The sequence below is a fragment of the Rattus norvegicus genome, chromosome 18, assembly GCF_021556685.1.
Source record: "Rattus norvegicus strain SHRSP/BbbUtx chromosome 18, alternate assembly SHRSP_T2T, whole genome shotgun sequence".
Classification (NCBI taxonomy): Eukaryota; Metazoa; Chordata; class Mammalia; order Rodentia; family Muridae; genus Rattus; species Rattus norvegicus.
In genome coordinates, this window is record NC_141551.1 from 23,776,366 (window position 1) to 23,800,583 (window position 24,218).

Consider the following 24,218-nt stretch of genomic DNA (forward strand, 5'->3'; position numbering starts at 1 on the left):
TTTTTTTGTGTTTTTGTTTTTGTTTTTGTTTTTGTTTTTTTTTGTTTTTTTTTTTGAGACATGGTTTCTCTGTGTAGCCTTGGCTGTTCTGGAACTCACGCCATAGACCAGGCTGGCTTCAGACACATAGCGATCCGCCTGCCTCCCATGTACTGGGATTAAAGGCATGCACCCCACCACCTGGCTATTGTTGTTTCATAGACTTCAAGTCCTTGGCGGTCCTAGGCTCAGTCAGAACCTTCACTTTGTAGGTCGGTATCTATATGTGACTCTCCCTAGATCCCCTGGGGGACAGGGAGGCTGGCCTGAGGAGGAGTTAGTGACCAGCTGGATGCTTGCCCCCTCAAGCATCCAGGCTGTCCCTGTCTTATACTCAGATAGATTAGCTTCTAACCCATCTGCTCTGAGCTGTCCACTTCTAACCTGGACACTTTTGTCCCTTCTGCCTCCCCATCCATGCACCTTGCTCACCAGGCTGTCCCTTCTGCCAAAGACCCCTCTGCACCTCAGCCTTTGGACCTCTACCCTCCCTGCCTCATCCCATCTCCTCAACCTTCCCCCCCAATAGTTCTCAACTGCTAGTCTCAAAAGTTTATTAAGGCAAACACGTCCTTTCATCAAGGCAGGACCCACTGTACTCTATCCTGCCCAGGGGGATAAATGGATTTCCTTGATGGTATGGGTGAGTGAGTGCCTGAGTCCCATAGGGAGGGATTTTGGGAGGAACCCCAATACCAACCTTGCCCTCGTCATCCTCAATCAAGGTCTTCCCCAGTTTTGTTTCTTTGACAATGCCTCCAATGGCCACACCAGTCTTGTTGCTGGAGGGAGGGTCCAGCCACACATGGTCACCCTAGAAAGCAGGGAAGAGACAAGGGGCTGAGTCTTCTTTCCCTTTCCTGCTTCAGACTTACCTGTCTTGGGGGCTGTTACCTGCAACCTCAAGCTCCCAGGTGTCAGTGTCAGGAGTTCTCTCTCTCTCTCTCTCTCTCTCTCTCTCTCTCTCTCTCTCTCTCTCTCTCTCTCTCTCTCCTTCCCTCTCCTCTCCCTCATCTGTCCTCATGTGACCGATCACTGCCAATCAAGCTTCCCTGTGTCTAGACCAGTGACTTTAGCAGGGCCAGGGCTTGATTGACCCCAGTGCAACTCTTACTAACAGGAAAAAAAAGTCAAAGGAAATAAATAACATCCAGACTCCGTTCCCATCATGGACGGCAGTGAGGTGAGAGGGTTGAGAACAGACTGCTTCTCACACTTGAAAATGGAGCGCTGGGGAGATGACCTCAATCCCTGGCATCCCCTCTTTTAAAAATGCTGGCCATGATGGTAGATGTTTGTAATTCCTGTGCTAGGGAAGTAGAGGCAGGAGGATGTGCAGGGTGCACAGCAGTTGAGAAATCCCTTTGGCTGGGATAATGTGGTTTTTGGCCTAGTCTATCAGATCACCTTGGCCCCATCACCACCATCGATCACCACAGAAACCTCCTTCTGATTTAAGAAAACTCAGTGCAATGCAACAGAAGTGATAGCAGAGGGGCCAACATAGGAAGGTGTTGTGTGTTCATGTCTCTCTGTGCTCTGGGCAAAGGTGTGTGTGTGTGTGTGTGTGTGTGTGTGTGTGTGTGTGTGTGTGTGTGTGTACGTGCATGTACATGTGCACACACGAAATTATGTGGAGACCAGGGATCAGTGTCATGTGTCTTTCTCAGTTGATTTCTGTCCTATTTATTTTATCTGAGATAGGGTCTCCAATTGAATTTGGGGCTTACTTGTTTTGACGGGCTAGCTAGCCAGCCAGCTCGAGGGATTGTCTTACTTTTGCTTTCCAAGGGCCGGGCCTTACAGTTGCAGCACTATACCTGGTCTCTGGGCTTTGGAACTCATGTCCTCAAGTTTCTTCAGCAAGCACTTTGCCAACTGAGCCATTTGCCTATCCCTGCCTAGGAAGATGCCAATTGTGACAGGGAGGAAATGAGCAGCAAAGAAGGAAGACACAGCTGTTGTGGGCAGGTGCTAGAGGACAGGCTGTTGTGAGCAGGGGCTATAGGTCCAGCTGTTGTGGGCAGCTGCTAGAGGATAGGCTGTTGTGGGAAGGTTCTAGAGGTCCAGTTGTTGTGGGCAGGTGCTAGAGAACCAGATGTTATGAGCAGGTGTTAGAGAACCAGATATTGTGAGCAGGTGTTTTGATACAATTTATAAAATGTACTGAAGTGCAGGTCAGAGGCAAAAGAGCTCAGGAGATAAGCAAGATGAACAAGACAGGAGCTGCCAGAGCTCAGAAAGGAAAGGGGTCCAGAGAGATGGCTTGGCAGTTAACAGCACTGGCTGCTCTTGTAGATGGACAGGGTTTTGTTTCCAGAACCCACATGAGGCTCACATCTATCTGTAACTCCAGTTCCGGGGATCTAATACCTTCTTCTGTCAGGCATGTGGTGCACATACACATATGTGAGGACTCACACACAAAATAAATAAGTCTTTTTAAAAGCCAATCATACAAAGACAAATAGGAAATGACTCTGTCTGAAATATGTGAGCGAGTCAAAATAATAGAAACAAAAAAATTAAAGATAGTTTTTAAGGGCTAGAAGAGAAGCAATTCATGTTCAACGGGCTTAGAGTCTGTATATTTTAGAGATCTAATACCCAACAATGAAGATGCTTAGCACAACTGAGCATAGCAAAATGGTTACAGTGTGAAGTTTAATGTTATACATCTTAGTATATGTGGAAAAAATAAAGGAAAACAAATGTGTGTGCATGAGTGGTGTTCGTTGATCAGTACAGACATTTTTGAAGAGTCACTGTTATTCCCATAAGCTTCCTAAAAACAACTCAAGGAGAACGTCAGCAAATAGCAAAAAAGTAAAAATAGTCTTAACCATGACGCATCACTGTGATGGTTCAAAGATCCCGGGGACAAAGTGAAGATCCTAAGTGAAGTTCAAAAGAGAAACAAAATTCACACGAGAGGCCAAGAGTTGGGAGACAGATGGAACTTCAGAACAGCGGTGCTAGAGGGCGGAAGGCAACAGGAAGTGACCTCACAAATTCTCAGGGAAAGTCATATTCCAGTGACCCTACATGCATATATGCTATCAGAACACAGGAGTTGTTCAGAAGATGTAACCTTTCTCAGAAAGCTACCACAGGGCATACTAAGTCAAAACAAACAAACAAACGAACGAACGAACAAACAAAGTAAACTAAGAAAAGAAAAGATTTTGATCTGGGAGCAGAGAAAAATGGATTCCGATGCATGGTTCACCTTCTCTTTTTTATTTATTCTGAGACTTCAGCCCAAGGAATGGTGCCACCCACATTCAGTTAGCCCTGTCTAGAAACTTTCTCAAAGACACAGGCCTGTTCCTAGATTCTAAATTATCTCAGTTGTTTTCTGTCAACCTGACATAAACGTGTTACCCAGGAAGAGAGAGCCTCACTCGAGGAATTACCTCCATTAGATTGACCCGTGGGCACATCCATGGGGCAATTCCTTGATTAGTGATTGATGTGGGAGGCTTAGCCCACTGTGCCAAGTGGTCCCGGGTCGAGTTGTATAAGAAAACAAGCCAAGCAGGGATGGGGAACAAGCCAGTCAGTAGCATTTCTCCCCAGCCCCTGCTTCAGTTCCTGCCTCTGTGCTCCTGACTTGAGCTCTCTGTCATGTCTTTCTTCCCTTGATGTAACCTCTAAGCCAAATAAACCCTTTCCTCCCCAACAAACTAAAATACAGATCCTGTCAAGTCGACAAGCAGTATTAACCATCATATAGACAATGGACAATTGAAAAACATAGCAAAGGAAATCTCTCACACACAAGCTTAGGTAATGTAAGAATGACTAAATAAAAAATGGCCACATGCACAACGGTGGTCCCAATATACCACCTACTTATAGGAGCTGTATGTATTTCTACAGGTACACGCCATTGTGCCCACACCACAAAACTGTCTGCCAAAAATTCCTCAGAAAGCTGTGGTGAGAGTGGGTTGAGATCAATGGGTCAATAGGTCAATGGGTCAAGAGCTTCCATGTAAGCATGAGGACTAGGGTTCAGGTCCCCAGCACCCCCATAAAGCAGAAGGGCATGGCATCCCACCTGTAACTACAGTGCTCAAGAGTCAAGACAGGATAACCCAGAGCAAGATGGCTAGCTAGATTAACTAAACCAATGAGCTTTCAGTTCAAGTTGGAAAGCGATGAAGAAAAACATCCAGCATCACCCTTATGTGCACATGTGTACACACACCCATGCTTGTACACATGCCTATGCATATGAACATGCTTTACCAAGACATGTACACTACCTACACATACACACAGGAGAAAAAGAGATTTGAAGTCGTCTTTGGCTCCATAGAAAGTTTGAGGCCAGCCTGGGAGTTTTCTAGAAACTAGGATTAACCCCTTGTGGAGGATGGATAAGGACTGTAAGCATGAAAATGATGGGGCTGGCACTGGGGAGGGAGCTAAGGCCTTTCTTATGCTTGAGGAAGTCAGTAACAGAGAACACTTAAAAATGGGACATCAGGCAGCACCGTAAGTTCTCTGGAGAGGTAGAGGGGAAATCGAAGGGAGGCACTAGATCAGTGGCTCTCAACCTTCCCAATGCTGTGGCCCTTTGATACAGCTCCTCATGTTGTGGTGACCCCCAACCATAACATTATTAACATTGCTACTTCATCACTGTAATTTTGCTGCTGTTATACATTGTAGTGAAATTGTTTGTGTTGTCCATTGGTTTTAAGCACCTCCTATCAAAGAGTTAGTGGACTCTGACAGGTCGAGAACTGCTGCACTAGCACCATAAGCAGTCTGCAGAGAGCAGAGGCTGATCCTCTAAGCATTTTGCCTTTATAACTTGGTATGTATATGTTCATGATGCGCACACACACACACACACACACACACACACACACACACACACGCATATCCATGCATGATCCTGGGAAAGCAAGAGGACACCTCAGCTGTCATTCCTCAGGAGTCATCTGTCTTGGATTTGTGTGTGTGTGTGTGTGTGTGTGTGTGTGTGTGTGTGTGTGTGTGAGAGAGAGAGAGAGAGAGAGGAGAGAGAGAGAGAGAGAGAGAGAGAGAGAGAGAGTGTCTTACTTGATTGCAGCTCACCAGGTAGGCTAGGTTAGCTGGTTCCAGAGTCCTAGTATCAATTTCTTGCAAGGCCAGCACTTTATCACCTGAGCTGTCTGTCCTTCAAGTCCTTTCCTATTCAACTTTAGCAAATAAAATGAAACGATTGCTGCTTGATGCATAAGATGTTAGGGGGTAGTTTCCTGAGTTCAGCCATCTCAGAACAAGATTCACCCTGCTGACAGGATCAAAACTGAGGTCATGTTCCTAGCTCCCACGACCCAACCCCAACCCTGCTTCTTCAGATGTTTTGTGTTGGTCCATTAGCCGTATAAAGAGGGAAGATGCTGTTATCCTGTCATCTAACCAAGGCACACAAGTCATGCATGTGCTGCCTGTCTTGACTTAATTGACTGCGTGCTTTCTTCCCACTCCCTTGTTTCATTATCACTCTAAATTCCAGGTCAGAGTCCAGGACAGAACCTAGCTACAAAAGCTGACTCAGGGACCCAGTCGCCAATGATAAGATAACTTCCTTGCTGTCAAAAGATACCTCAATGCAACAGCCCACCCCGCTCTGTGTTCCAATCCTTTAAAACTATTGTACTGTCTCCCTTCCAGGTCCCGGTCGAGATCCCAAACTGACTGCCTCCCTGCACATGCGCAGAAACTAAAGCTTTCATTTTAAGCTACTGTTTCTGAGATGAGTTTTCTTGACTTCCACCCCTGAAACCCAACAAAAACAATGGGAGTAACACACTACAAGGTCGAGAGTCCGTGTGAAAGACTGCACTAGACAGCAGAAACAGCATGTTCAATCCAAAGCAAGAAGAGTAAGGGTCTGGGATGGATAATAACCATCTTGCAGAGAAACCTACTTATCTAGAGATGAAAGAGAAGCAGGGTATTCCCAAGCAATAACAAGCGATGGGGTGTCAGCCAATGGGAACTGAAAGAACAAAGAAGCAGAGTCTGCGGTCTGTAAGGGGAGGAATGATTGGTTTGCCACTTGGCCAATCCTCTCTAAGGAATAAATGAGTAGCAGCAGCCAAGCTTGAGGCTTGCTCAAGAATTTGTGGGTGTGCAGACAGTAGCAGCTTGATCATGGGTGTCAGATCCAAAGGAACCCCCAATTCTGCACACTCTAAAAGGCAGTCCAAATAACCAGAAATGACCTTAACTTGGACCGTAGGAGGATTTCTGGGTTAGATAAAAGCCAGCATTCCTCAGATCTTGTGAAACCAGTTCCTATCTGCCATTTTCCTTACTTCCAGCACAAAGGGCATATGGCTCCATTGGCATATCAAAGCACAAAGGCCACCAGGCTCCTGCAGTGTCACAAGTACCTGTTATACATTTCATCTGTTATACATCTTGGCCCTTCTCACCTCTCCAGGCTTCCCCTCTCTCCAGATACAAGTTTGTTCCCTTTACAAGGCTTCTGCCTTGCTCCTGAATTCTCTCCATTCTCTCTCTCTGGTTGTCCTCTCTTCTCTCACAGATAGCCCTAGCGATGCTCGATTTACTTCTTTCTTTCTCTGCTCTGGACTCCTCCAGATGCCTCAAGCTGTTCTCTCTCTCATATCTACCATAAAAACTTTAAATACCATGTCAGCCCTTTCCTTACTTTGTCCCTTCACGTGGACTGGCCACACCCACAGGACTTTGCGTCCTGCCATGGAGATGCTTGCATATGCATGTTTCTCAAAGCTCTATCTACAGTACCTAGGACACGGAGTCAGCCTGGATGAAAACATTTGCGGTTGTTTTGTTTGTAGCTTTTCTCTCAGTCAGACAAGGGCTCCTGGACTCCCCCCTTCCCCTTTGTACCATTTAGCCAGCTGACTGACACGTGAAGTTAGTTCCCACCAGTGGGGTAAGCTGCAGTCACCATCTAGGTTAGGGATAAAAGACAGCAGCCATTTTGGCCGGTAACGTTCACTTTGTATGCTCCTTTATGAGACAGGGACTGTTCTTTCTCAACAGTTTGGGGGCTCTCTAGGATCTCAAATTCATACCCAAGAGTGTTTGGATCCCTTACTTGGGGGAGGGCAGAATACTCTACTCCCGTTACAGTCCTCCCCCACCCCTAGGGTCTAGGGTAAAGAACACTCTTTTGAATCAATAAGGACACCAGGACAGAACATTTCTCAGCAGTGTGGAGAGGGCCTAGAAAATGCCACAGCAACCAGATAACTCTTGTGCACAAGACCAAGGTGTGAAACGCAAAAGTTTGGCAAAATACCAAATGTGGTTGGCTGGGACGTTCTGGAGGTTGAATAAGAGTGAATGAGATGTGTCGTTGACACAAAGCAAATGTAGAGTCCTGACCCATAGCTTCCTGGGGCCTCACTGACTTCTTTTTGCTAAAAAAATGACTTAACACAGGACAGTTTTGTCAGAGACTGACAAAGCACTCAAGACCAGAATATGAAAAACAAAACAAAACAACAAAACAAAACCCTCCATTAGTGGAGGTGAGATTCTGATTGGTTATCAGAGTTTGAGAAACTTCTATTGCATGAGGTTGAGACTCTAATAGTTTAACTCCCACAGAGCCAGGATGGGACATAATTAGGTAGAGAAATCTAAGGAAGTCCTCCACCCCCAGACAGAAGGTAACTAACTCTTAACCCCTGTGGCCAACTCAGAGTTCCTTGCCTCATTCAGTATTCATAGATCTACCCGATCTCAGCCCACACCACACTCAGGAGGGACAAAAGGCTACCTACACACACACACACACACACACACACACACACACACACGCACACACATACACACACGCACACACATACACACACACATACACACACACATACACACACACACACACACACACACACACACACACACACACAACCCTTTCTTTTCCAAGTTTCTCCAGGTGGTCCTAGAGTGACTGTGCAATGTATGGGATTTGGGGCACACCTCCTGGTTCCTTCTGCTTCTTCTATGAGTTCCTTGGGATCCCAGGGGAGGTCAAAACATGATCTAGATGACATTACTTGGAGTTTGAAGCTACAAACAGTGTGGTGAGGTCCTAAACACACAGAGCACATGAGCTGTCTCCTTATCAATCCATGCTGATCCTATTGGTGCCCTTTTTTTGTTTTTGTTTTTGTTTTTAAGAAAAGGGCTGTCTACATTTAATCTGTAATGTGTATGGTGGATTCTCAGAGTCTTGTGCTCTGGTGGAGTATGTGATCATTTTATCATGGAACTGAGTTCACCAAAAACAAAAAACAAACATGTCGCTTTGTCACCGTCTTGGCTGGTACCCTCATCAAGATGGAGACAGCCAAGTGATTTGGCTACCACCTTGGTTAGTGATGTCATTAAGATACTGACCACCACATGCCATCTTGGTTAATGTGCTATGTGGAATGAACCAAAGCAATGGCGTCCATTAAGCTTCCTGGTACCACTGAGCCCTCAGGGAATCATTACACCCCTAGAATTTCCTGTACCATGCTCACATATCACAATCCTCTTCTCCCAGTTTCTTTTTATCTTTACTTTTTGATTTCACCTTCTTGATGCCTCTTGGGATCAAAGAAATAGGAGACGCAAAGGAGACTCCAACACAGGGCTGTATCACTGAGTCATAAGATCAATGTATTTCCACATCAGACTAAAGAGAAAATAGCAGACATTCGTGGTAGGGTTTCTGTTATTGTTGATGATGTTTGTTTTAATTATGACACATTGTTTTGCACCGTATGTTTACTGGTTTCTAGAGAGGACTTAGGAGTTTTCCCAGCCACATGCCTTCAACACTAGCCAGCATCAAAGGGAGCTGACACTTTGAGATGTCTAGACTTGGAAATCTCTTGTGAATGTGTGAAACAGCTCAAGAAAGACTTAGGGAGACACAGGCCTGGCCATAATCTAAAGAAGAGACAGCCAGGTGTCGGTAAGCTGCTGCTAGGTGAGTGGCTACAATAGCTGGATACAAAGTGAAGTCAGCCTGCTTGGGCTGGGGTCGTGGTGGGGGCTGGTGTCGGGGTGGGGTCTGTGGTCTGGGTGGGGGCTGGGGTTCAGGAGACCTGCTCTCTTTATGCCTGCTCTCTTTGCCTGGTATCCCCAAGCCTCTTTTTTCTTTTCTTTTCTATTTTTAAAGACTTGTTTGTTTGTTTTATATGATTGCACTGTCCGCTGTCTTCAGACACATCTGAAGAGGGCATCAGATCCCATTACAGATGTTCTAAGCTACCATGTGGTTGCTGAGAATTGAACCCAGGACCTCTGGGAGAACAGTCAGTGTTCTTAACCACTGAGCCATCTCTCCTTAACCAATGTATTTTCCTCCTTCCCAAGACTCCTCTGCTCTGTTTTCTGCCTACTTGTTTCTACTCCATTGGTCCCTGAATGTGCTGGGTTTTTGTCTTACCCTCCAGTTCCAGATATGAGATCAGACTGTGGGGGGAAACAGGGCAATACCATCCCTCTCTAAGGTCTTTCAACTCTCCAGAGTTTTGACAGTTCCTCAGCCACACTCTTCCAGATGCTGTACTCAACCATCTGCTGTGCCTGCTGTGTCTGCTGTGCCTGCTGTGTCTGCCGTGTCTGCCGTGTCTGCCATGCCTGCCGTGTCTGCCGTGTCTGCCGTGTCTGCCGTGCCTGCCGTGCCTGCCGTGCCTGCCGTGCCTGCCGTGTCTGCTGTGTCTGCTGTGTCTGCTGTGTCTGCTGTGCCTGCCGTGTCTGCCGTGTCTGCCGTGTCTGCTGTGTCTGCCGTGCCTGCCGTGCCTGCCGTGCCTGCCGTGCCTGCCGTGCCTGCCGTGCCTGCCGTGCCTGCCGTGCCTGCTGTGCCTGCTGTGTCTGCTGTGTCTGCTGTGTCTGCTGTGCCTGCTGTGCCTGCATCTCTCCATCATCCACTTAGACTCATCCAAAACGGAAAGCATAGTTATGGCACCAGAAAAAGCGTCTTGTGTTTTCATAAGATTTGCCTGGGAACTTAAAAACCATGTAGTTTAACACTGTGTATACCAGTGATATTGATTTATGACATTACCCTAAGTATATAGTTTGGATTAAACTTTCTTTTACTCAGTACAGCACAAAGCTGGTCTCTGAGTGAGACAATTGCCATCTTTCCATGTCCTGTGAGGGGCTCAGCTACACACAGTATACTTGATCTGAACCTCACACTAGCTGAGAATAAGACTACACTCCCACTTTCTCTGGCATTTTCTCAGTGTTTGTTGATCCAAACAATTAAGAAAATCACGTTCCATTTCCTACATGAAGAGCCATTACCTCGCCACCAAAACAGAGACATTTCCTGAACAAACATCACAAAGGGCTCCTTCCCACCCTGGTATTCCCAGGCAAGCTCTCTGCACCAGCCGTATAAGACAGGAAATGGGAGCTCCCCATCCCTGCCCTGAGTGTGTAAGGTGCGTGTTAGGAGGTGGTGATGTGTGAATACATGTGAATGTGTATATGCATGCATGTGGAGGCCAGAGGACAATCTCAGCTGTTATTCTGGTGTTACCCTCTCTGGTTTTCTGAGCTAAGATCTCCCAACACTGTCTGCCTCAACTAGGATGACTGACAACTGAACTTCAGAGCTAAGATTACAAGCAAATGCCAATCATTTCTGGCACTTTTTTTTTTTAAAGGTGGGCTCTCAGGTATCAGGCTCAGGTACTTGTTATATATGCAAGGCAAGCACTTCACTGACTGAGTCATCGCCCCATCCTGAGAACCATCCCCTCCTTCTATAAAGTCCCTGAATATAGGTGGGGAGTTTCTGTATGCACATGGCCACTTTGCCCAATGTTAGCCACATTTGCTTTCTTATGATAGTAGACCCTTTCCTAGTCCTCAGTTACCACCCCTGCCTCTGGAATTGACCTTCTGGGATCTCTTTGGCTCTCTTCTTTCCTAAGGCCACAGCCTTAGGAAACGTCCACAGTAAGCACTGTTCTTACCAGCCGGAACACGGACATCCCAGGTCAGCAGCTCCTTCAGCCTGTAGGGAAAAAAGCAGAGGGTCAGCTCCGTGGCCTATCAGTCTGAAGCCCTAGAGAACAGGTGCTGTGTGAATTGTCAGTCTGTCCCCAAGTGTTTTGACTGGAGCTAGCTTCCAGAAACAGCTCTGACCAGCTGGAGGTGTGAGCCATTCTCCTGGCCTGTATGCAAGCAGGCGTTTCTAGTCTTCTTCCTCCACTTCCCCTTTAGAGAATACCTGGCCCTTCACTCTGGGCTCCATTCAGGGGGTAGGGAAGTACCCTGTCCAGAGCCCAAATTTTGAAGTGGGGGAGAGGGAGTATTCTTGTGTGTGCACATGCATATTGTGTGTGCATGCTTGTGGAAGAAGAGGTCAACTCTGGGTGTTGTTCCTCAAGAGCCACCACATTGTTTCTCTCTCTCTCTCTCTCTCTCTCTCTCTCTCTCTCTCTCTCTCTCTCCCTTCCTCCCTCCTTCCCTCTTTCTTTCATGTACATGTGGAATGTGTGCGTGATGGAGGGCCCACATGTGTCTACATACATGTAAAGCAGTGGTTTTCAACATTCCTAATCCCGTGACTCTTTAATATAGTTCCTCGTGTTGTGGTGACCTCCAGTTGTAAAATTATTTTCATCGCTACTTCATAATTTTGCTAGTGTAATGAATTGTAATTGTGTTTTCTGATGGTCTTAGGTAACCCTTGACTCTGAAGGGGTCGAGACCCACAGAACTGCTTATTTAGAGACCAGCGTTGATGCTGGATGTTTTCTTTGAGCCTCTCCACTTTATATATTGAGGCAGCGTCTCTTCCTGAACCCAGAGTGTACTGATTCAACTAGTATAGTTAGCCAGTTTTCCATAGGAATCCCTGTCTCTACCTCCAAAGACTGGGATTATAGGTGGGCAGACACACATTAAAGGTATTTTGCACCCAAATCCCAGTTGACATATTTATATAGCATTACCCAGTTCACTACTCCTTCAGTACCCACCTTGTTTTTTGAGGTAGGGTCTCTCACTGGGACTTGGAGCTCAGCAGTAGACTAGGTTGTCTGGGCAGTGAGTCCTAGGGACTCCCCTGTCTCTGCCTCCCAGTTCTGGAGTCCAAACTTGTGCCACCCATGCCCACGTAATTCATAATTTTAACTGCTCCCATCTCCACGCAACCCAGTCATCACCATGTGTTCTGCGAGGGGCTCTGATACCCAAAGGCTGTTTACTTGTGGTGGTTTGGAGAGGAATGCCCCCATAGGCTTATATTTGTTTAACCACCAGGAAGCGGGATTAGAAGGATTAGGAGGTGTAGCCTTTTTGGAGTGGGTGTGGTCTTGTTGGAAGAAGTGTCACTGGATGTGGGCCTTTGAGGTTTCAAAAGCCAATGTTAGACCCAGCTGTCTCTGTCTCTGCTTACTGATTAGGATACATCTCTCAACTACTTCTCCAGTACCATGCCTGCCTGTTGCCATGCTCTCTGCCAGGATGATAATAGACTAAGCCTTCCTCCCAATTAAATTCCTCCTCTTAGAGAGTTGCTGTGGTCACGGCGCCTCTGCACAGCAATAGAACACTGACTAAGATGATACTTGATATAAACCTTTTAATCAGCACCTCATTATAGAGCTGAGCCTGGTCTTGAGCTAGCATTCCTCCAGTCTTTCCATTGCTGGTATTATAGGAGTGAAGTATGAGGCCTGGCCCCTTGATTTTTACTGGGTGTCAAAAAAAGGAAAAGTCACTTTGCTAATGAACAGCACAGTTAGGAATTAAGCCCAGATCAATCACATTCCAAACCTGCCCCAGCTGCTGGCTGTCCCCAAGATGCTGAATCTGTGGTGTTCATGTCCCCTTTGTCTGCTTCTAGCACAGGCCCACAGAAAGGACACAGTCAATAGTTATCTACTGAAAAGGCGTGTGGAACATCTGGAAATGGTATTTCTGCAACAGTGGCTTATATGGTTGGGTGAGGATACTCATTTGTGGGGCATCTTTGAGAATGGATGACACCGGTCATTCTACAGGGAGAAACATGAAAGCCGGGGAATGCTGAGATTTTCCTAATGCTTGGCATGTTTGTGTTCACGTATGTGTGGGTACATATGTACATGTGTGCAGATGTGTGGTAAAGGTGTTCTTTAGTCATTTCCTCCTAATTAGAACATTTAATCGTGAAGGGAAGCTCATTAAGACGTACAATGTTCTAAATGGAGATGAAACATCCCATCTTCTGTCCTTCAGGGAAGATTGCTAAAACAGGAAGCCATCAACTCATGACTTCATGAGGTCCTTACAACAACTCATCAGACTCCCTAGATGTCATAAGCTTATATCACGGTAAGAACTGCTAAGAGATACTTTCTGACAAACAGATTCCTAGAGCAGGCTCAGACCAACTGAACCATCGAGGAAAGGCAAAGAGCAGCCAAGCTGCCTGCAAGAGTTCCAGACCATGGGGTTTGGAGAGATGGTTCGGTGGTAAAGAGCATGGGCTGCTTTTCTAAAGGACCTGGATTCAGTTCCCAGCGTCTACATGGTGGCTCAGAACTATCTGTGGTTCTTGTCCTAGGGGATCCAGCATCCTCTTCTAGCCTCTGGGAGCACTCTCTGCACATGGTGTACAAATGTACACTCAAGAAAACACTTAATACACATAAAGTAAGACAGATATACAGACAGACAGGCAGGCAGGCAGGCAGGCAGGGCAGGAAGAACTCAGACCAATTGAGTGCCCAGAAAAGACACTCTCCAACTTGTCAAGCTGCCTGCAGGCTGTACAGTGTGCTTCAGGTTTCCTCCTCTGTGAGCTGTTGCCTGTACTGGGATGGGCTTTGGCCATGCAGTTGCCTGAGTTACTTCTGCTCTTGTAAACAACCCCAATAAAACTCATCAATTCACCAACTTGGCCTTCGGTGGTTTGGTCTGTTGGGGACTCTATCTGGGGTGAGTACACATTTCTTCACACCTTCTCAGTAATTGTGTCTCACAACAGGAGGCCAGAGGAGAATCTCAGAAGTTCCTCAGGCACCATCTATCTTGGGTTTCCTTTGAGAGACAGAGTCTTTCATTGGCCTGGAACAATTTGGCAAGTGGTTTGCCCTGATCATCAAGGCACCTTGATGACCTGAGTCAATACTTAGGGCCCACGTTGTAGAATGAGGGAACTGATTTCTGAAAGTTGTTCTCAGATCTTCACATGAGGCACAATATGCCCCAGTCAGATACAATAAATAAATACATGTAAAACAGGAGAGCAAGGGCTGGAGAGATGGCGCAATGGTTAAGAACACTGGCTGCTCTTCCAGAGGACCTGAGTCCATTTCCCAGCGCCTCATGTGGCAGCTCATAACTGTCTATGACTCCAGTTCCAAGGGATCTCTTCTGGCCTTCTAGGCACAAGACATACAAGTGCATACATTCAGGCAGAACATCCAAACACATAAAATGAAATGAGAGAGAGAGAGAGAGAGAGAGAGAGAGAGAGAGAGAGAGAGAGAGAGATCCTCAGATTCCAGATCCACTGCGCCTTGCTTTCCACTATTTCTCTGCATGCTGAGGTGATTTCCAAAGTAGTGAAGGGGCTACCGTGGTCCACATTAATCTTTATGAACTCTTACATCAGAACTCTGGTTATATTAGCTACTGTGGTAGTTTAGAATAGCTCACCAATTCTTTGTCATATTTCTCTGGCTTGAGTCTAATTTGAATGTCCTCAGAGGTACCAATGCCAAAGCTTGGTCCTCAGGGTGGTGGAACTGAGAGATTCTCTTCACAGCAACAAAACCCTGACTAAGACAGCAGCTGGTATCAGGAGTGGGGTATTGATGTGATAGATCAGACCATGCTTTTTGTTTGAAGTAAGATGAAACGTTTTGGGACTTTGAACTAGAATAGCAGTTGAATACTTTAAATGAGGCTCAATGGGACATACTAATAGAAGCCTGGAAGACAGCCTGGAAGGGTGATTTGAACTATGGGAGTTGGGCTCAGGAAGTTTCAGAGGAGAATAATATTAATATGTGGCTTGGAGACTAAAATTGTGATATTTTGGTGAAGAATATGGCTGTTTTCTGTCCTTGTCCAAACCTGCAGCTAAATTGAAGAGTTATGGATTAAGAGCTTTGGCAGAGGAATTTTCAGACAGCCTAGTATTAACTGTATTGCTTGGTCCTTAATAGTCATACTTGTGCAGATCTATAACGAAAGGGAGCCAGCTGAGCAAGAAAAAATTACAAAGTGTACAGTTTGAGGAGAAAAGGAGCACCAGGAAAAGTTTAAAGAAAAACCTGATCCTAAATGGGATAAAGAGAGTGATGACCTCAGGGCAAGAGCCCACTCAGCTATGCTTCCAATTTGTGAAAAGAAAGGAAAGGAAAGTTTAGAGCTAAGTGGTGGTGGCTGATACCTTTAATCCCAGCACTCAGGGGACAGAGGCAGGCACATTTCTGAGGTCAAGGCCAGCTTGGTCTATAGAGTGAGTTCCAGGACAGCCAAGCATAGCCAGTGAAGAAAACCATCCAAAGCAGAAAAGGGGTAAAAAAAAAAATTGAACAACGGGGCCATGTTTCAGCCCAGGACTTGGCAGCTTTGGCCATGTGGTTCTGGCTTTAGGGTCACAGATGCAAGAAAGTGGTTATGGATTCTCTCTCCACAACTAAGGAAAGCTGCTGAGGTCAGACATGTGTCAGGAGGCCCAGAGAGTCCATTGCCTGAAGCTGTGAAAGTGAAGCCTGATTGCCTTGGAGAACCCAAAGTGTTGGAGGTGCCAGAACTATGAAATGTCTGCTGAGGAGAGCTGCTAACAGGGAGTAGAACCAACCCAAGAGAAAGAAGAGTGTTGCAGTCAACAAAACTGAAAGGAGTTGGAGATCTGTAGAGCGCTTTTGACATCAGATGTGGAGAGGCAGAGTCTGGAGTTTTCCCAGCTGAGTTTTGTTTTGCTTAGGTCCAGTATTACCTCATTATGCTCTTTTTCCTTCTTTTTTGGAATGGTAATTAATATCCTGTGCCATGTATGTTAAAAGTATGCAGTCTGCTTTTTCGTTTTGATTTTACAAGAGTTATAGCTAAGAGATTGCCATGAGTCTCCAAAGAGACTTTGAACTTTGGGCTTTTAAAGAACATTAAGACTGTTGTAAGCTATAAAGACTTTTGAAGTTGGGCTGAATTCAGTATGGTATGACTATAAGTCTATGGGGACAGTGATTAGAATGTGGTGATTTGAATAAGAATGTCCCCATAGACTCATAGATATGAATGCCCCATGTTTAAGACTCTTCAGCATTACAACCTGTCTACTTTCTTATTTTTTATGTTTCATACTTTATACTCTATCTCATAGCCCACCCCTACACACAGGATACCTTGAACTTCAGGTCTTGAAATACGACATGCGCTCTCTTATCTTTGTGTCTCTGAATTTAATCTGGGTTTGGAACATACACTTCATGCATGTAAACACACACTCATGTACATATACACAAATACCTAGTCTCATTACATTTCTACCTTAGCACTTGGTCCTGTTTTACTATGGCCTCGTGTGTGGCTCTCCCACACTGTGTGAGACTTGAGAGCTCACTGTGCAGCACTCAGAGAAGCAGCTTACATCATGCTTTCTAAATAAATAGATTGAGGAGAGAAAGAGATCATATTAGTGAATACATTAGTGGATATGTAGATATATGTATAGATAGATGGAGGTGTGGGTGAGCAAATGGGCAAATGGTCAATAGAAGAAGAAGAAGAAGAAGAAGAAGAAGAAGAAGAAGAAGAAGAAGAAGAAGAAGAGGAAGAGGAAGAGGAAGAGGAAGAGGAAGAGGAAGAGGAAGAGGAAGAGGAAGAAGAGGAAGAAAGAAAGAAAGAAAGAAAGATAGATAGATAGATAGATGGATGGATGGATGGTAGATAGATAGATACTTATCCTGAAGGGAAAATTGTTTGAAAGTCTCTCCTTTTGGGGAATGTGAAGCCTTTTTTCTAGACTACACTCCCTTACTCTGAAAAAAATGGAATTGAACACGGTGGGCCAGTATCCCAGCCAATCTGAAGAGCCATAATAGAGTAACCATCCTCAAGGGACTAGAGAATAAACTTTGGTCTCTCAAAAGCTTCCACAGAATTACCACACTGGTGCCTTTCCCACTGTCACTGAACTTGAGCATGGGGCAGTAGGAGTAAAAATACCAAAAGTCACTCATGAAATGGGGATGAAGGAAGAAGAGGGCTACATGTGAGGGCTTGTGCTAGAACATGTGAGGACCTTGGTCCAGATACTCTCATGAAAGTCATAAAACCTGTGCTTCTCTTAAAGACCTCTTGCCTCAGAGATGAGGAGATTAAGTTCCCAAAAGGAAATCCAGCATTGACCCTGGTTTGTGAAATGCCAGCCCCAAGGATATCAAAGTTTTGCCTACTGAAGAGATATGTGTGTTCTCTGGGCAGAAAAGACATCTGCAGCTGTGTAAGACATGAATAAGTCGGGGTTGGGGATTTAGCTCAGTGGTAGAGCACTTGCCTAGCAAGCGCAAGGCCCTGGGTTCGGTCCTCAGCTCCGAAAAAAAAAAAAAAAAGACATGAATAAGTCACAGAAGTCATCCTAGGTCAGCAAAGATTGCTTATTCCCCATGTGGCCCCAGGGCCAGGATCCAGGACATGGGAGTCACCACCCAAGGAAACGAAAGGTTGATGCAGGAGCCACAACCCAGCACAGGGGCTGGGAGGGCACATCAGCACGTGCCAGCAGGCGATGGGATTTAGGCCAGACTAACCTGAATTCAGCACCAACCCAGCTTAGCCAGTGGTCCCAAAGCAAGCCCAGAGAAGGTCACTCTGGGTGGTCAGTATTAGAGAAAGGGCCTGCCAGAGCCCAAGAAGTCAAAAGCTGTTATGTTTCTCCCATACAAGAGCAAGCTTATTTTCTTCCTGCCTTCCTTCCTGTCTTCCTGCTTTCCTTTTCTTTCCTTCCTCTATCTATCTACCTATCTATCTGTCTATCTATCTATCTATCTATCTATCTATCTATCTATCTATGTCTGTCTATAATCTATTTATCTAACCATATATCTATCTATAATCTATCCATCTATCTATCAGCTATCTATCTATCTATCTATCTTTGTCTGTCTATAATCTATTTATCTAACCATATATCTATCTATAATCTATCCATCTATCTATCAGCTATCTATCTATCTATCTATCTATCTATCTATCTTTGTCTGTCTATAATCTATTTATCTAACCATATATCTATCTATAATCTATCCATCTATCTATCAGCTATCTATCTATCTATCTATCTATCTATCTATCTATCTATCTTTGTCTGTCTATAATCTATTTATCTAACCATATATCTATCTATAATCTATCCATCTATCTATCAGCTATCTATCTATCTATCTATCTTTGTCTGTCTATAATCTATTTATCTAACCATATATCTATCTATAATCTATCCATCTATCTATCAGCTATCTATCTATCTATCTATCTATCTATGTCTATCTGTCTATAATCTATTTATCTAACCATATATCTATCTATAATCTATCTATATCTATCTATCTATCTATCTATCTATCTATCCACCCACCCATCTATCTATCCATCCCTCTAGCCATCTGTCCACCTATCTATCTATTCTGAGACAGGGTCTCATGTATCCTAGGTTGTCCTCAGTCTCACTCTGTATCCAACAATAACCTTGAACCTCTGATCTTCCCTCTGACAAGTGCTGGGGTTACAGGCATGCATCACCACAGCCAGCCAGTTTATGTGCCGAGGAAGACTGAACCCAGGGCTTATGTCATGCTAGCCAAACAGCCTATCAACTATTCACACCTCCAGCTGTTTTTGTTATGAAATTCATTATGGTATAATTTTCTTTCCACTTGCATGATAATTCTCTCTCTCTCTCTCTCTCTCTCTCTCTCTCTCTGTGTGTGTGTGTGTGTACATGTGCATGTGTGTATCTCTTTTCCCAGTTGCACTACCTTGCTTTTCTCCTCATCTTGCTTCCTCGTTTTTCTTTAATGCTATTTTATTATTGGTATACATATGAGCTAATAAAGACACTATTTTGTTTCCTCTTTCAATAAAGCAGGTGTTTGTGTGAAAGAGTCTTTGTCTTTCTTAGCAAATGGTCTCTATTTCTAGAATTATCCATGAGGTTGTTATGGAATATTTTAGTTCAAGAGCTTCAATATTTCTTTCTTTATTAATAGTTTAGTTCTTTGTTCTGGGTCACAGAACCTGGAACTCTTAGTTGATTCCTTCTGGACTCAGCCTAAGTCAGTGGGATATTACCAGAAAGCTTTATCAAGGTTCCTGGTTGAGTTCCAGCTCTGTTCTGAGAGCTAGAGACAGTTCTGGGGGCTCAGAAAAGGAACTGGTGTGTGGGAGAAAAGACTGGCATACATTAGCATACCTGCTGCCAATTGACCCTGAGCTGGAGGTAGAAATCGTAAAAGGCAAGCAATACCGACTGAATGAGCTTTTACCGAGGCTCAAGCACAAGGGAGGGCTGGGAAAATGGCTCCTTCGATGAAGTGCTCACTGCATAGCATGACCCTCAAGGTTTTCTTTCTTTTTTTTTTTTTTTTTTAAGCTGCAATCCTAAACAGAGTTCAGGGGTCTTATGAATCAGAACAAAGTTGACACCCACAGATATAAAGTCGATTCTGAGTAGAGGCCTAGTAAGAGGAAACAGGCATACCCACCTTAGGAGACTTAGGGCGGGGGCCCTCACACTACCAGCTACCAAACCTCAGCAGGTCCCTACTGACTTCGGGTCCCTACTGACCATTTTCCGCCCCCATGAGTGGAGTATTACACATCAAGCCCACAGCCCGGTGCCCACAGCCGGGGTGCCCTCAGCCGGGGTGCCTACAGCCGGGGTGCCCTCAGCCGGGGTGCCCACAGCCGGGGTGCCCTCACCCGGGGTGCCTATAGCCGGGTATCTCTCTCCTTTGCCATCTCTTCTTCCTACACCCACACTCGAATCCCGAAAAGGCTCTGAGGACAATGAGTGACGGTTTTGCCTCAAACCAATGCCCAGGACTAAACACAGTAACCTGCCTCCATAGATGAAGTGGATGAGCCTAGGTGGAAATCAAGAATGAGCTGCACTTGTTCCGGAGGCACCCCAGCCCCAGACCTCAGTCTCCTGCCTGTAAAGTGGAGACCATATCACTGTAGTGTTTTGAGAATACAGTGAGTCTCTTGGTTTGGTACAACATGGGCTCAGCATGGTACCTAGGCTGTCCTCAGTCCCTTGGATTTCATGGGAGGCCTTTCAGCAGGGTTAGAGGAGAAGCAGCAGACGGCTACTTCCTTGAGTGGTGCCGACCCTCCAGTAGCATTGGACTTAATAGCCCTTTTCACCTCCAGGAGAAAGCCCGCTGCCCGAATCAACTGCCCTACAAGTGCCGGACTGAGGTTTTGGGTTTCCTAAGTCTCAAGGGGCACCTCCAGCCCTCCGCTCCACAAACCTGCCCCATCCTGTTTCCCAGGTCTGTACCTCCAGATCAACTTCCTGCCTGGAACCCCTCTTTGCACGTATTCCAGGGTTCTCTTACCTTATCAGGATCAGAGTATAGCGACCCTATTGACTCCACCCAGGGCACCCTGAAAGATCCAAGTAGGGAGACAGGTTCAGAGCTCCTGGCAGTGTGGGAGAGAAAGGACAGGAAGGGCTCCAAGCGGAAGTAGCTAAGCACTGTGGGCATATGTAATTTATGACGGGACTTTGTCCTCTGTCTCAGGAATATCCACTCCCACAGGTCCTCCTGCAGCCCCAGCCAGCAGCCTGGAAACTGTCTGCTCTTCAGTCTGAGCTGTGATAATCACTCCCTAGAGGCCTCAGAGTCTGTGTCCTAAAAAGCTCTGCTTATCACTTGCCAAGCCCTGGGTGACAACCAGCTGACTGTCCAGACAGTTCGGTGTCTTCGAAGAGTGGTAGAGGTTCCAAGGTTGAGGAAGCATCTGAGTACTGGCTAGGGCTGAGACACGGTAGAGATATTGGAGTTATAAGGTCAGAACCTGGGTGGGTCCTGGCCGCCCACGCTAGCTAGGCTAAGCCACCCATCGTCAATAAAACACGTTTTTAAAAATCGGTAACCAAGTCCCACACCCGCGGATCCCGGCCCGCAGCAGCTCTCTGCTCCCAGACACGGTGAGAGAGAGACCCAACCGCCTGGTCAGGTGGGCACTCCTGAGGCTGCAGAGCGGAAGAGACCACCAACACTGCTCACCCCTGCCCACATCCCTGGCCCAAGAGGAAACTGTATAAGGCCTCTGGGCTCCCGTGGGGGAGGGCCCAGGAGCGGCAGGACCCCTGCCACAGACACCGCCGGACCCTGAAGGAAACAGACCTGATAAACAGTTCTCTGCACCCAAATCCCGTGGGAGGGAGAGCTAAACCTTCAGAGAGGCAGACAAGCCTGGGAAACCAGAAGAGACTGCTCCCTGCACACACATCTCGGACGCCAGAGGAAAAAGCCAAAGACCATCTGGAACCCTGGTGCACTGAAGCTCCCGGAAGGGGCGGCACAGGTCTTCCTGGTTGCTGCCGCTGCAGAGAGCCCCTGGACAGCACCCCACGAGCAAACCTGAGCCTCGGGACCACAGGTAAGACCAAATTTTCTGCTGCAAGAAAGCTGCCTGGTGAACTCAAGACACAGGCCCACAGGAACAGCTGAAGACCTGTAGAGAGGAAAAACTACACGCCCGAAAGCAGAACACTCTGTCCCCATAACTGACTGAAAGAGAGGAAAACAGGTCTACAGCACTCCTGACACACAGGCTTATAGGACAGTCTAGCCACTGTCAGAAATAGCAGAACAAAGTAACACTAGAGATAATCTGATGGCGAGAGGCAAGCGCAGGAACCCAAGCAACAGAAACCAAGACTACATGCCATCATCGGAGCCCAATTCTCCCACCAAAACAAACATGGAATATCCAAACACACCAGAAAAGCAAGATCTAGTTTCAAAATCATATTTGATCATGATGCTGGAGGACTTCAGGAAAGACCTGAACACACTTAGGGAAGCACAGGAAAACATTAATAAACAAGTAAAAGCCTACAGAGAGGAATCGCAAAAATCCCTGAAAGAATTCCAGGAAAACACAATCAAACAGTTGAAGGAATTAAAAATGGAAATAGAAGCAATCAAGAAAGAACACATGGAAACAACCCTGGATATAGAAAACCAAAAGAAGAGACAAGGAGCTGTAGATACAAGCTTCACCAACAGAATACAAGAGATGGAAGAGAGAATCTCAGGAGCAGAAGATTCCATAGAAATCATTGACTCAACTGTCAAAGATAATGTAAAGCGGAAAAAGCTACTGGTCCAAAACATACAGGAAATCCAGGACTCAATGAGAAGATCAAACCTAAGGATAATAGGTATAGAAGAGAGTGAAGACTCCCAGCTCAAAGGACCAGTAAATATCTTCAACAAAATCATAGAAGAAAACTTCCCTAACCTAAAAAAAGAGATACCCATAGACATACAGGAAGCCTACAGAACTCCAAATAGATTGGACCAGAAAAGAAACACCTCCCGTCACATAATTGTCAAAACACCAAACGCACAAAATAAAGAAAGAATATTAAAAGCAGTAAGGGAAAAAGGTCAAGTAACATATGAAGGGAGACCTATCAGAATCACACCAGACTTCTCGTCAGAAACTATGAAGGCCAGAAGATCCTGGACTGATGTTATACAGACCCTAAGAGAACACAAATGCCAGCCCAGATTACTGTATCCAGCAAAACTCTCAATTAACATTGATGGAGAAACCAAGATATTCCATGACAAAACCAAATTTACACAATATCTTTCTACAAATCCAGCACTACAAAGGATAATAAATGGTAAAGCCCAACATAAGGAGGCAAGCTATACCCTAGAAGAAGCAAGAAACTAATCGTCTTGGCAACAAAACAAAGAGAATGAAAGCACACAAACATAACCTCACATCAAATATGAATATAACGGGAAGCAATAATCACTATTCCTTAATATCTCTCAATATCAATGGCCTCAACTCCCCAATAAAAAGACATAGATTAACAAACTGGATACGCAACGAGGACCCTGCATTCTGCTGCCTACAGGAAACACACCTCAGAGACAAAGACAGACACTACCTCAGAGTGAAAGGCTGGAAAACAACTTTCCAAGCAAATGGTCAGAAGAAGCAAGCTGGAGTAGCCATTCTAATATCAAATAAAATCAATTTCCAACTAAAAGTCATCAAAAAAGATAAGGAAGGACACTTCATATTCATCAAAGGAAAAATCAACCAAGATGAACTCTCAATCCTAAATATCTATGCCCCAAATACAAGGGCACCTACATATGTAAAAGAAACCTTACTAAAGCTCAAAACACACATTGCACCTCACACAATAATAGTGGGAGATTTCAACACCCCACTCTCATCAATGGACAGATCATGGAAACAGAAATTAAACAGTGATGTAGACAGACTAAGAGAAGTCATGAGCCAAATGGACTTAACGGATATTTATAGAACATTCTATCCTAAAGCAAAAGGATATACCTTCTTCTCAGCTCCTCATGGTACTTTCTCCAAAATTGACCATATAATTGGTCAAAAAACGGGCCTCAACAGGTACAGAAAGATAGAAATAATCCCATGCGTGCTATCGGACCACCACGGCCTAAAACTGGTCTTCAATAACAATAAGGGAAGAATGCCCACATATACGTGGAAATTGAACAATGCTCTACTCAATGATAACCTGGTCAAGGAAGAAATAAAGAAAGAAATTAAAAACTTTTTAGAATTTAATGAAAATGAAGATACAACATACTCAAACTTATGGGACACAATGAAAGCTGTGCTAAGAGGAAAACTCATAGCGCTGAGTGCCTGCAGAAAGAAACAGGAAAGAGCATATGTCAGCAGCTTGACAGCACACCTAAAAGCTCTAGAACAAAAAGAAGCAAATACACCCAGGAGGAGTAGAAGGCAGGAAATAATCAAACTCAGAGCTGAAATCAACCAAGTAGAAACGAAAAGGACCATAGAAAGAATCAACAGAACCAAAAGTTGGTTCTTTGAGAAAATCAACAAGATAGATAAACCCTTAGCCAGACTAACGAGAGGACACAGAGAGTGTGTCCAAATTAACA

General features: G+C 45.3%; 1 protein-coding gene across 1 annotated transcript in view; it reads right to left on the reverse strand.

The window, feature by feature from the left end:
* The window catches only part of Myo7b (myosin VIIb), a 77,483-nt gene extending 56,747 nt beyond the window's left edge, over window positions 1-20,736 (reverse strand). Inside the window, 3 exon segments of the mRNA NM_001437304.1 lie at window positions 740-853; window positions 11,028-11,068; window positions 20,622-20,736. Of these exon segments, the coding sequence (NP_001424233.1) occupies window positions 740-853; window positions 11,028-11,045 (132 nt within the window). The 5' untranslated portion in view covers window positions 11,046-11,068; window positions 20,622-20,736.
* Window positions 20,737-24,218: the final 3,482 nt, after the last annotated feature.